The sequence below is a fragment of the Columba livia genome, chromosome 4 (assembly GCF_036013475.1).
Source record: "Columba livia isolate bColLiv1 breed racing homer chromosome 4, bColLiv1.pat.W.v2, whole genome shotgun sequence".
In the NCBI taxonomy this organism is placed as follows: Eukaryota; Metazoa; Chordata; class Aves; order Columbiformes; family Columbidae; genus Columba; species Columba livia.
This window is the reverse complement of record NC_088605.1, coordinates 25835147-25848974: the sequence shown is the minus strand read 5'-3', so window position 1 is coordinate 25848974 and position 13828 is coordinate 25835147. Positions and strand designations below refer to the sequence as shown.

Genomic DNA, 13828 nt, shown 5'->3' with positions numbered 1-13828 from the left:
TCAACTCTGAAATTCCTAGCAATGAGACGTGCACATATATAAACACATATGTGTACGTGTAAATGTGCGTCCACCCAAACTGTCCTTTTCCACAACCCTAAACCCTTTCAGATTAAGAATTCTAAAATTTGCTCCAGTACTTGATAAAAAGAATAAAATAAAAATTAAGGAGTCAGTCACATAATGGTATTTGTCCTTCACTCCTCTATTTTAAGAGCTGTCTTCCTGGCCATCTTTGTAGGCTGGGAGTACAGTAATTTAGGGACTACATATAATAAGAAGGTTGAAAAGAGAGAAGGCAGTTGAGGAGCACAACGTGTATCCAGGGTTCTGGATTAGGTTCATACATTTAGCTTAGTTGTAAAGCATCCAAAACTTGTGCTGATGTTGAGTGCATAATTAATTGTTCAGTAATGAAAAACTGATTATGTATTCATCTCACTCCCTCATACTTGACTACTGAGAAACTGCTGCTAATAAACATCTTCTAAATTCTTCACAGTTACAACATAACTCCTATTTCAAAAGTAAAAAAAAAAAACAAAATACACAAGAGCTTATAAAAATCTCATTTAACTGGCATAAGTAATTCTATGCTTTCCAGTTAATAGACTGAAAAGTTAGAAAACAGAGTGCTTGTTACTGTTAAACTAATCAAAATAAAGACAATCAGCATTATAAGACTTCAGAAAATTCAGTGTATTCTATATATTACAGCGTCTAATAATCATGATTTTGTATTCAGCCTTGTTCCAATAATTGGCCTCTAAAAGATATGTATTTACAACCAGTAAATGAAATTTTAGCTGGACTTTAACTCCCATTTTTAGTGTTTATAGTTGCTAATTTCAGTGGTTTTTTTCCATCTCAAAGTATTCACAAACATGCTCAAACATTCCACAAGTTGATAAAAAACATGATAGAATATGGTCACCTGGAGGCCACCCTGGGATACTGATAAACATACGTATTGATTGTAGCAATTCATGCTTCCATAATACAGTCAAACGAAATGTGAACTGGATCGCAGTCTCTGCAAAGCAGCATCTAAAAAATCACTTGAAAAAACGTGAGTCTTAAATTGAGTAGAATGTTGTTCAGATGACCCTAGCTTCTGTCACCTTGATAGCTTATGTTTGTTGTAGATAATATAGTTTCAGTGTAGCTTGTTAATAAAGATTCGGCAGATCTGCTGCTTCTCAACTTCGTCATTGAACAAAGTATATAAGTACAAAGTAAGAAACAAAAGCAGTCCTGCTCCATGTTGAACTGAAAAACATAGGAAAATGTGTCATCCCACCTTTCAAATTAAATTTTATTTATTTAACTTTTTAGCGAAAAGTGATAAAATTCATGCAATCAAGACTTTTCCAGCTACCTCTCTAATATACTCTGTAGTTGAGTTAGTGCTTGTTAACTAAGTGATCGTAGTTGATTTAGTGCTCTGGTAAAACCTCTTCTTTTCATGAGTTTCATGTATGAAAAAGGAATCTCGGTATAATTTTGGTTTCCAGACTGCAGCTTACTGTATGAACTCTATTAGTTAGGAGGTTTGCTAATGATTAGAAGATTGTGACTGTTTCTTATCTGTGTTTCCTTTGATTTTTCTTTTTTTCCCAGTATTTCTCATAATTTTTATTTCATTAAGTACAATACAAATGCAGTGAACTAAATCCCTCTTAAATATGTAACAAACATGAAATTCCTTTTGAAAATAGCTACCTCTTTGAAATGTTTATCATCATATTTAGATAGAATTACTCACACATTTGACTAAATTGCCCATTATCTGTTCTAAACACAACTTGGTTTTATTGTTGTGTTTTTTCATATAGGCTTAAGGCATAACATCCTCAACTGTGTTGTAAAGATGTTCTAGGAATGCTCCTTTTGGTGAAGCTGAGGAAAAAAAGTGAATTTGTCACACCTCTCAGGACATTTGAGTAATATTGGGTTCTCCTATTTTTCAGGTCTGGTTTGCTTTCGTCAATGGCTTTTCTGGACAAATTCTTTTTGAAAGATGGTGTATAGGTCTCTACAATGTGGTAAGATGCTTTGTGTATTTTCACTTATTTTCAACCATAATCATGGGAGTTTCTTGAGTAAGCAGTCTTTAAGCAAGTCTTTACCTCTAAAGTTTTGTGATATGTTTGTTTGTTCATTTCTTTTAATCCATCTACTAGATGTTTACAGCAATGCCTCCACTAACTCTTGGAATATTTGAGAGATCCTGTCGAAAAGAAAACATGCTGAAATATCCGGAGTTATACAAGACTTCTCAAAATGCACTGGACTTTAATACTAAGGTAGATAAAAATTCCAATATAATTAAAGCAGAAACTAATAGGAATTCAGTGTAGTTATCCTTTTTGTTCTGTGCTGGTCATAATTAAAAATGGAGGTGATTTTTATTACTACTATTTCCAACTGTCTGTTTGTCTATGAATGGTGCAAATCATGTTTATCCATTTTTAACAAGTATGGAAATGCAAGCGTTTTGGTTTTCAGCGTTGATTTCCTCCCCCCAGTCCCCCACTAATGGTAATAGAGCTGTCTTCTATAGGCAGAAGTGATTAGACACCTCTGTCGCTGGGCTGTATGTATTGGTACTGTTATATGGAAACGGATTACTGAAGCCTGTGGAGAAGTGTTGCAGAGGACAATAAGAACTGTCATTAGATTTGTAGAAGGAGGTACTTGGTACTGTTCTTTGTCAATTTGGAGTTGTGATTTTATGGTTTTATTTTGAGTTTTGTGAAAAAATACTTGGAGACAGTTATGAATTGTCAGGGGGGAACAAAAGAAATCTGAGGCTCCTTTAGATGGAAAATGGGTGGCATTCACCTTGGAGAGACTAGCACAAGAAGCAGTAAAAGAATGTAGGACTTCTAATATATATAATATACACAATTTCTACACGTTTATCTGTAAGTAATCGCTATTAAAAAAAGCTAACTGAAACTTTTTTCCCAATCTGCAATTTCATGAATACCATGATGTTTGTAAGAGTTCCTTCTGATTTGATATTTTTAATGTAATTGGGACATTTCAAGTAATGTCATCATACGTTGAACTTGGGGATATTTTCGATCTGTTATTGAATTAACAACTCCTACATGTAGTGGTCTGTAGTAGATGCTTGGAGCTGATAGAGCATACTTAGCTCTGTGCAACTTATGTTGTAAAACTGGAGTAGTCCTATGTATATAGAATTATCTGAACGTAGTTCACTGGACAGTATGAGATTATTCTCCTTCTTCCTCACTTCATCCTGTCAACCACAAAAACAAGCCTAAAAATTGTAAGGAAACTGGAGAAAATAGTGTTTCTTCTGTCACTGTGAAGGCTCTACAAATCCAAGATCTTTCATGGTCCATTAATGCAAACACTTCTGTGTTGTGATAGCCTTAATGCAATATAAATCACGAGTTACAGTTGTTGGATTGGTTTTAAATTCTAAGTCTGTAATTTTTATTATTGCACAAATGTATTGTTGACTTCCTTGGAAATGTGTAGCTCTTCCCATATAACACTTGTTTTAAGTAAATGTCTCCAAACTTCCCAGCTACAGAATTCCCAGCTATATAAGTTGGATAGTTGGTGTTAAAGATTGGGAAACATTACTGCCCTGAATGTTGATGCAGATGTTTGTTATGGTAAAAGGGATCAAAGGTTATGAGGTCGTGACAGAGGTTAAAGGATTAGTGTGTGACAATAAGAATTGGTCGGGAAAATGGAAAAGTAGAACTAATTTTTCTTGCACCCACCTGTGCTTTCTGTCAAATAAAAACTTTTGGTAATGACATAGCAAGAAGGAGAGACAAAGGTTAATGAGTAGCACAAGTTCAAATGTGCAAAGTATTGGAGTGTAAATTGGATCGTACAACCTAGTGTACTTGTATAATCCAACAAAGTCTTTGAGACATTGTGGAAAATGTTGTGAGGCAGGCAACTTAATTTCAATTGCCTGAACACCTTAACACTCATAATACGCATCAGTTAGTTACAATGAAGGCTATGATTGTCAAAAACATTGTTAGTGAAAAAACATGATTGCTATCCTGAAGGAAACATGTTACATACTTTTGATTAAGTCTTTTTATGTCTTTACACAATATACTACAAAAAGCATCAATAGGATGTTTATTCTTAAACAGTTCTTTTCAGAAGGCATATTTTACAAAAGAAAATAAGGTTGAAGGTAAAATTGGAATTATTTAGCAAATAATTTAAAGGAAGTTTAATATGATGAAGCTGAGCACTTCAAGAATCGAGTATGTAAGGAGAAATCTAAGGAAAAGACTTTAATTTGTCCTTTTTAAATTCCTTTGTATGTGGAACTATGTAGGTAGGTATATGCAAATCTCAGGTTTTGATTGTAGTACCATCCAAATTTCTTATTACACAAAATGTAAATTATGAAAGCTAGAGTCCTTTTTAATTCCCTACTTAGAATGTAGCACTTGTTCCAGTTGTCTGGTTTAGTTTAATTTCTTCTGATGATATTCCCATTTGTACATATTTTAATTTCCCTCCTAATTTGAAATTAAAAGGAGGAGATAATACACACTTTTTTCCAAAACATAAAAATAAACAAATGACCCATGAAGAGCTAAGAGGCAGAAGGTGCCTGTCAGTTATATTACTTCACTGTGGTGGCCTGACAGAGACACATTTTGTGAATCTAACACACAGATAAAAAGAAAGGTCAGGGTTCACAGAGCTAGTTTATTGCAAATGGTTCTCATGGATTTTCTGTTTTCCCTTAGGTTTTCTGGGTTCATTGTTTAAACGGCCTCTTCCACTCATTCATTCTGTTTTGGTTTCCACTGAAAGCCCTTCAGCATGGCAAGTATTATGGAAAATAAAAACATAAATGTGGAAAAGTACTAAATACCTTATTTTTTTCTCGGGAAAGCTTTATAAATACTAACAATTTTGAGTGATTTAATTTCAAGATACCATTTCCAGAACTAGAGTAGATGCAGTATATTTAAAATGTTTTCTCTAAAATCTCTTTAAAAGTAGGAACAATATTATGTACATATTCATAAAACTATATAAATAGCTTTGAAGTAAGCTGAAGCAAGATGGGGTAAAGTGATTGCTATTGAATTATTACTTTTTTTACATAATACTCTACTGTGGTAAATCCCTATAAGATCCTGAATCACTACTGTCCCTTGCATTGTCTCTTATACTTTGTAAGTTTTTATTGTCCATGCTTATACCTTCTCTCCTCTTACTTCAGGGACATAACAACCCATTAGTTTATATCTGTGTGAGTAGGCTTGTGACAGAGGAAATGGGACATTTGGACAGTTCAGACCTGTCACTCTTCTGGTTCAGCTGTTGTATATGCACCTAAGCTGCAGAAGAAATGGGACTATTGGGAGTAAAGTTGTATTAATTACAGGAAACTTGAAAGCACTGCTTCCAGTTTGTGGCAATGTTTGTGTGTATGGGCGCTCTCATAGGGGTAGGGGGTTTGTTTTGCTTCCACTTTGTGGGGAGAAAAAAAAAAAAGTGCAGCTTTTCTGTACAATTAGTACTCTTCACAGTGTCCCTCATTTGCATTGGAGAGGTTTAGACAGCCTGGGAGGAAAGAGTTCCCAAATGTCAATGCACAATCTAAAACCACAACCTTAAATCCAAACCAAAATCCCTTTTCAAAGCTATATCCTGTCCGTATGAAAGATTTATGCATTACATGATGGAGAAACATTTAATGAGTTTCTTCTTCTTTCATTCCTAGAGAAAGGCCAGGTGAGCAGAGGGAGCAGAAATGGGACCTGGGGGTTGTGTACATGGTGGACAGTATAACCAGGACCTGCCGTGGGTCCGGCTGGTGCACAGAGTTCTGCATGAAAGGGAAAATAGGTGCAGGATGGGAGCTGCTGTTAATTAAATTGCAGATGGCTCTGTGTGTAAAGAGGAAAGGGAAATAATGCAATTAGTTTCCTAGGAAGTAGCCAACGAGTGCCAGAGAGACCCACCAGCGAGAGGAAGTTCTGAGAACAGATCTCGGCCTCCACCTTCTCTTAGCAAAGAAGAGGTGCAGGAGGATCCTGAGGCATGAAAGGAGAAATGGGAGGAAGGGGGATAGCTCAGCTGGGTACCTAAGAGTGCTGAGTCCCAGTGCCTTGACTGATGGAACAGACTTTGCTACCTGCTTATTCCTCTCTTTTATCCTCGTTACGCTCCTTCCTGCTACACATACAGTGTTAAGCAGGAGAATGAATGTTCAAGCAGATATTTATTAAAACATCAAAAATAAAATCTTGAAGATCATGAAAATCTCTCAGAGCTCACAGTCATCCTTTATCACTGTTTCCTTCTCTAGGTACTGTATTCAGCAATGGTAAAACTTCAGATTACCTGCTCCTGGGGAACACTGTATACACTGTAAGTCTCGCTAGAGCTATCTGGTGAACTATCAGCTATCTATATTGACTATATCTTTACCTCTTAAAGAGATGTGGTTTTGTTATTATTTATAATTCTCTACAAAGACTTGATTCATTGTCGTGCCTTAAGAAAAGGCACTTGAATGACTCTTTGAGAAGCTTAAAAGTACATTTTGCATTCTAATTCCAATTTTCAAAACAAATTCATTTAATAATAATAATTCACTAACTAGAATGCTCATTAAGGTAAGTTTCTACACTAGAGAAAGCCCAGAGGTTATTGGTTATGGAACTGGTTTGTGGACAACTCTGTTCTCCATCTCTTAATTTATCATGGGGCCTTGAAAGAGGGATAAAGCAACATGGAACCAGTGTTGGTGGGATGCTGCTTTGGAGAAAAACAAACCAGCAAAATTAAATTGAACCCACGCCTAATGGTAATCCTGTGTTACTCTCGTAGATATTAGTCACTATTGTGGTTTTTTTTTTCTTTTGTTCTTTTATCTCCTAGAATAAATTAATGAAGCTAAATACCTGCTTTTCACTTGCTAGGTATGAGTGTCACCCAATAGATGCAGGTTTCCAAGATTTCTCTTACAAGCAAAATTAGACTTGTGCTTACTCTCCTCTGTTCTCCAGCGTTAACAGTTCAATTAGTTATTTTGCTTCCTGTTGTTGGCAGGTACAAAAAATAAATTAATTCTTCCATCAAAATAAGGGGGCTGTAATACAAATTCACATCAAAATAATTTTCCTTAAGGAATAGAGAGACATCATAACTGAAATAAAAGGAAAGTATTCTAGAATACATTGTAGTCCTTTGAGAATGTCATTTGTTAACATTTCCTGTGTATGAGAGAACATTTTGAAATGTGTTTTCTGGTCAGCTAACCAGAAAAGTTAAAGGGAATAAATGGCTGAGTAACCACAGCTCATTCTGTGTATTTCCTACTGCTATGGCAGTTAAAATAAAATAATTATTCTGATAGTACAGAGAGGGATTTTAAAATGGTTCTTTCAGGCATATCGAAAAATTGTTCACACATCCTCTTAGTAGTTTATTTGCTCTACCCTTCTGTTTCCCTGTTCCAAAAGGCGAGCACAGCATGTTTTGTCAGCAGTAGTCACATACGATCATGCAGTCTGTCTTATGATGAACTGATCCCCATTAGGAATGGAAGGAACATCCTGGTTAAATGTTTTCTGTGCAAGTCTTAAGAAAATTAAGATTTAAGGTCGTTGTTGCAGTTCAGCTGACAGAAGTAAATCAACAGACACAGGTCTGCTAGTATTAGATCTCATAACACCAAGCAGTGTTTAGAAGTCAGTCATTTATCTGAATGTCTGTGCTTTCCCCAGTATTGATAAATACTTGAGTATCTACCAGTGCCACCTGTCATTTTAAGTGAAACAGGTTCTTCTTGGGCAGAGATTTTCTGCACCAGATTTTCACCCTATCTACTAATGTTTCAGTGTTTACTGTACACAGAATTTGCATGTATACCTGTACCTAAGTTGCATAACTTCACCTATCTTAGCACCTAAGCAAAGTTTTCTGATAGCATCTCCTTTGTTTACTCTAAAAGTAACCTTTGTATTAGCCATAATTTTGTAGAGTGACTTAGCACTGTACACTTGTTAAATCCAATTATTCAACGTACTGCTGCAGTCACAGCTGAAGTTCATTCCTGAAGTGATCTCAGAACTTCATCCTATCCAGTTTCTCTGTGCTTCCTTCCAAAAGCCAACCTTCGCACCTGGAGAAAATAAGTTACATATGCTGTACTAAGAGTTTACTGGATTACACTATGTCCTGTGGAACTGAGTGTTTGAAAAGTGCTGTCACTTAGATTGTCTTGAAACCTTACAGTACTGCAGAACACTAGAGTATCATCTGTGATATCGTCTGACTCGTAAACATCAAAGCCTGCATTTTCAGATTTGCAGCACCTTCAGAAATTAGTTGATTTCTCATACTTCCAATGTAGTAACCTGGAGTTACTCATTACTGTTTGTCAAACTATATCCATAAATGATAAAACAGAGGTCACAGTGCAATTGTCCTGTCACCTTCTGCAACCAGTTTTCAACTACGAGAGCTGAAACTTCACCATCTTGAGAGGCTAATTGCTTGCTTCTAACCTGCAAAATGGTAAATAATTTTACCAAGAAAATGTTACTTCACCATTATAAGTCCAGGCAACCTGCTTTTTCATTTGTTTTCCAGATTCTCCACTTTAGATTGAAAATCTGGGGAGGGATGGGGGTTGCCATTGATGTATTCCTGGTCTTGCATGGGTGTTCAAGGAGGCCTGGAGCATATATGAAGATTGAGAGACCTTCAAAATGGAGGGGAAGATCTTTTAGAAGATTAAAAAAACTGTGCATGAGAAGTGATGTGCAAGGACAGTTGTCAGTCATTGTCTTGAAATATCGAAATCATAAGGCTAAGGAACTTCTCATTCTTGCCATTGTTTTTAATCTGTTTTTTTGAAGTCTACGTTCGTCCCTTACGCGAAATTCAGCAACAAAGTGATTCAGAAATGAACACGGTTTCTTTGGATCCACAAAGAGAGTCAGGAATGTGCACTGATTCGTGTAACGTCCTGGAATTATTTATTCAAACATAAATTTCAAGTGGGAGTAGAGTTCCATGAAAATATTTGTATGACCCTTCTTGAGAGATCTTTTAAAAAGCTCAGTGCTTTATACAGAATGCCAGTTTGATTTCTTATTTCCTGAGTAGGCTTCAGTGAGCTGTTGTTAGTTTGGATCAAGAGGAGGAGGGAGCAGTAAAACCCAAATTCTCAAGTAAGCCGCTGTGCATATTTGGTAACTGTATTAGAGGAATCAGTTAAGATGCAAGGAGGGTATATATTCACATAGTCTGTGTCTCCTTATATAGAGACCTGCAGTGTTTTGTGTATCTGTTTTGTCTATGCAATGAGAATTCTTGATCTGATTCTAAAGAAGGATGTTTTCTTTTCTTGTGACTGACTAAAAAGTAGCAAGCAGTTGTACCAGATCAGAAGTAATTTTTTGCCATAATTAATTTTTTTCACTCATCCATACATAGCACCAGAACTGGATAGACTAAATTATAACACTCATCATGATCCTTAATTGTCTTCTAATTAGATTTCACACGTTTTAGATAATGGAATTGTGGCACTGTGATTTTTTTTTTTTGTCCTTAATAATGCAGCAGTAGTTGAAACAGATTCCAGAATTAAAAGCATAAACTTTTAGCTAGAGTAAAAGCTTTTTGGCAGGATTTGTATCCTACTGTGCACCAGACATAGTGAAAGATTTGCTAAATATATTTAACCCGTTATTTTCAGGTTCTGATTGAAATAAATCTCTTCTGAGCTGCTGGGGCTCCTTGAAGGTCAGCCACAAACTCACATCATTGCTGCCAGCCTGGCCAACAAACTGGAATTTCAACTATAGCTGTTAGAGTTGGAGCTTGGTCTTTGTGACTCAGTTTCTCAGCCTCATGTTCTTCAGATTGCACATAAAGATAAACCTGCTGATACATGCTCACATAGGAGTTACAAAATGGAAAAACTGTTTATTTACTAAACAGAAAACTTGTTTGTGTGAATTTCAAAGGAAGGAGACAAACCATTTTCCTGAATCAACTAGTTCTTGCTGTGGGATTATAAACTTTCTACTAGTGGTCATCTCTAAACCAAACTGGAGTATGTCCTACAGGACAATAATATGACATTTTCAGTGACTGCTTCATAAAAAGAGTAAAGATGAGCGGGAAGGATGAAAATGAGAGGCTTGCTCAACATGTTATTTTGTATGCAGAATATGGATCATAGGCTGCTGACATTTAACTCTTTGGCTTTTCAGGGTTTGGCTGAGGTGATTGATTTACTAACCAAGTACTAATGAAGTAAATAAAACTTGTTTGGTTTGTTTTTAATGTAGACTACTGTAAGCTTGATCAATTGCAGGTTTTCAGCTCAGCATCTGTATCATTTGTCTTCATGTAGGAAGTAGTAGTCATCCTCTCCATAACTAAGGGATAACTGAAGTGGACTATGCTTTTCACAAACCTTTCTGTCTATGCAAAATACCATCAATAAAAAAGCCAACAACTCAATAAGAGCTAGACTGGCAGAGTTCTAGGAGGCAAGGGAAACGTTTAAGACTTTTATACAGAAGAAGATTTTTCTGAATCAAATTAGTGGAGATTATTAATAGAAGCTAATAATTCTTCATGTTCTATTACTATGTAATTACTGGGGTGTTTCTTTAAATCTTCTAGTGGCATTTTACTGTGGCCATTTCAAAGGGTCACTTAAACTTCAGAACTAAGCACACACACAAAAACGGAGGAAAAATACAGCTGGCTGTAGTCTAAAAGAATTTCACTTCGGGGCTGCTGAGGGTCCAACGTTTTTTGGGAAGCAGATCCCATTAAAGTGAAAAGACTCTTCTTTAGCTTCTGCAGGTCCATATAAATGATTGCCTTCTGCTTTATGAACTTTGTTGAGTGTGATTAAGGAAATCACATTTAAATTGAAGCAATTGATTATCCTTTCCCTTATTTCATTTGTGCAAGTAAACATGAAGTATGAAAATCATTGAACTTTCTCTTCTGTTCTCTTAAACGTTTAACACAACTAATCAATGCTGTATGTTAAGTAAGATTCCCATATTAAATAAGATTTTTTTTTTTTTCTCTCTCTCTCTCTCCCTCTTTTAAGTTTGTGGTTCTAACTGTGTGTTTGAAGGCTGGATTAGAGACCTCATATTGGACTTTGGTAAGCAGATGTCTTTACCATGTTCTCAAATGTTCTATAAATGTGATGGATGAATAATTCTATTCTTTTCTTGTTACTAACTGTATTATGCCCTTACAGTTTGTCAGCCCACCCCACAGTATCAAGCTAAACTGTGGTTATGGCATGGAAAGACAGAATGTGCACATACAAAAAGTTTAATATTGAAAAGGAGGACATTGGGATAAGGCTTAGAGTTACCTTTAAACTAGAAAAATCAAATTCCTCTGAACTGATTGTAATGGAACTTGAATTGGTTTAAAATGCAGTAATATTGCCACTGAAAGTACCCTCTTTCTTCAAGAAATAGCTAACTGAAGTAGCAGGGTTAAATTACTACAAGGCATGGCAATTTCATCTAATGTATCAGAATTGCATTGTAAATATTAAGTAACAAAAATCTATTTTATGTCATAATACACCTGTGATGATTGTTCTGTTTTCTTTTTTTTTTGTTTCAACAGTTCAGCCATATAGCTATTTGGGGCAGCATAGCACTTTGGGTAGTGTTTTTTGGAATCTACTCTTCTTTGTGGCCAGTCATTCCTATGGCACCTGATATGTCAGGAGAGGTAAAATAATATTTTAACTAATATTCAAATATGTGCAAATGATATTGTTTCAGTCTTCAGTACAGGCTTAATCTTTATTGAATCCTTCTGCTAACTAGAGATGCATAAGAGAGTTGCTTCTTTTATACCTTCTGTGTGGTAGCCCTGTTTGTTTAAAATAGTATGAATTTCTGTCTTGTGAAAATGGAGCTCAACTAACAAGCTGTTATTATATGGTCTAGTGAGGAAGAATAGACAGGTAAGCTGCTTTGCAGTTCTTTGGTAAGTCTGAATTTTCTGAAGAGAAGTCTTACCAAATTCAGAACTCAGAATTACAGTGCTTATTTGGCTGGAGGGTTTTTATAATGAGGTAGCACAAGCAGTGCAGTGGTTAAGAATTTTTTTCATCTTCAGTTTTACAGATTTGTTAAGTATTTGAAACTGTAAAATGCCTTAAAAAATATGAGGTGCCATAACATTGCATTAGCAACTGCTTGTCATGCACACATTTCCTTTTCTATTGTGCTATCTATGTGCTGCTGGGAATGCATTATTGTACTGTATCTTTAACCTTTTGACAGTAATTGCTGGTGTCACTTTCATTTATTATCTCATTTGTTTAACCTACTCTGAATATTGCAAACAGGACTGAATACATAAAAGATGCGTAATTGCTGCCTGTGCTGATCTAATTTGGATCTCAGTGCCAAATTTTCAAAAGCATTTGGTTTGAGAAAGATCTAAAATTTAGTATTAATTTCCCAGACGCTAATGTCTGCTTCTGGGTATGGCCAGTGCCTCCTGAACTGAGGAGTTCGACATGTAGTCCCAGTGGGAATCGGAAACTGAGAATAACTGCTTGTTTCAGAAGGATGTTATTCTAATGGTTCTCAAAGCATATCAACTATTAATAAGCCTTACACTGGTAAAAGAGTGAGTGCCTTTAACTCCACCTCTGTGACATAATTCAGCAATTTAAAAACTCATGCAAGATGCAGGAAATCTAGGTGCGTTTCTCTCCCTCACTTGGAGATAATTCAGACCCACAAATCTCACCTCCTACATATAAACAGTTATGGGAAAAATAGTATATAGGCATTTATATAACTACTGCATTTTAATGGAAAGTGCAAGGAATTAACTTAAGTTTCTTTAAGACAGAAGAACTTTTATAGTAATAAGCACATTGGAAGCAGCAGGCTGTGTTATACTTGGTATGACAGAAAGGTGGCTGCTTCACTGTTGAAATAACTGGATATTTTACTTAGTACTTGTTCAGTCTCTGAATTTATTGTGAGCAAAAATGTAATTCCTACAAACTTGGAAAAAACGTTATTCATAAAGAGACGTAGCTGTCAACAACAACAATAAATACTCTTGGGGTTTGAATTGAACATGTCACCAAAGTAATCTGATTTACAAACCCAAATGCATATACTTGTTGTGATAAAACTGTATCTGTGTTTGCTTGTGCATGTATGTAGTAGCTTTAGATGTGTGTACCTGTAAGAGATTGTTTGTGTGTTGTTGGGTGAGGTTGGTTTTGGTTTTGTTTTCTTACTAAGAATATAGTTAGAAGTCTGTAACATCAGAATGAAGTCCCCTAAACATCTCATAGACCATAAGAACTGATTTTAAAAGCTTTGGTCTAGCTTTTTGAGCTGTACTCTGTGTGGCTAAAAGTCCTGTCTGAACCAGTGGCTCAGATTGGAAGCAGGATTTTTGTATGCCCCCCTGGAAGCCCCTGCCTGACCAGGTGGTCTCTGGCAGGACAGAAGTCACAGGGTTTCTCTGAAGCAAGTCCAGGCCTTCTGTAAGTATTCGAACTAAAAGATTCGCTAATTTAACTGTAGAAAAGATTGTGACATTATAGAAACAAATCCCTATGAACATCTCAGCTTGCATGTGCAAACATTGCTTTGTCTAATTTCTTCAAATGTGCAAGTCAGGCTTGAAGACTTCATCCAAGTACAATTGGCAGAAATTAAATGAACAAGTCAAAAGCTGACCTCTACTTCTGTAGCTTTTTGTCTGTTTTGCCTTGGCCTGATCTGATAAATTATGCTGAAGAGGA

The 13828-nt window shown here is 35.9% G+C and overlaps 1 protein-coding gene across 10 annotated transcripts in view; it reads left to right on the top strand.

The window, feature by feature from the left end:
* ATP8A1 (ATPase phospholipid transporting 8A1) overlaps positions 1 to 13828 on the top strand; it is a 107297-nt gene that overhangs the window by 73773 nt on the left and 19696 nt on the right. For 9 of the 10 annotated variants that reach the window (XM_065060794.1, XM_065060790.1, XM_065060791.1 and 6 more), the window contains 6 exons: positions 1971 to 2045; positions 2184 to 2306; positions 4770 to 4848; positions 6344 to 6405; positions 11129 to 11185; positions 11668 to 11775. In XM_065060794.1, the coding sequence (XP_064916866.1) occupies positions 1971 to 2045; positions 2184 to 2306; positions 4770 to 4848; positions 6344 to 6405; positions 11129 to 11185; positions 11668 to 11775 (504 nt within the window). The remainder of the gene's footprint in view (positions 1 to 1970; positions 2046 to 2183; positions 2307 to 4769; positions 4849 to 6343; positions 6406 to 11128; positions 11186 to 11667; positions 11776 to 13828) is intronic. The other variant, XM_065060796.1, reaches the window with a different exon arrangement.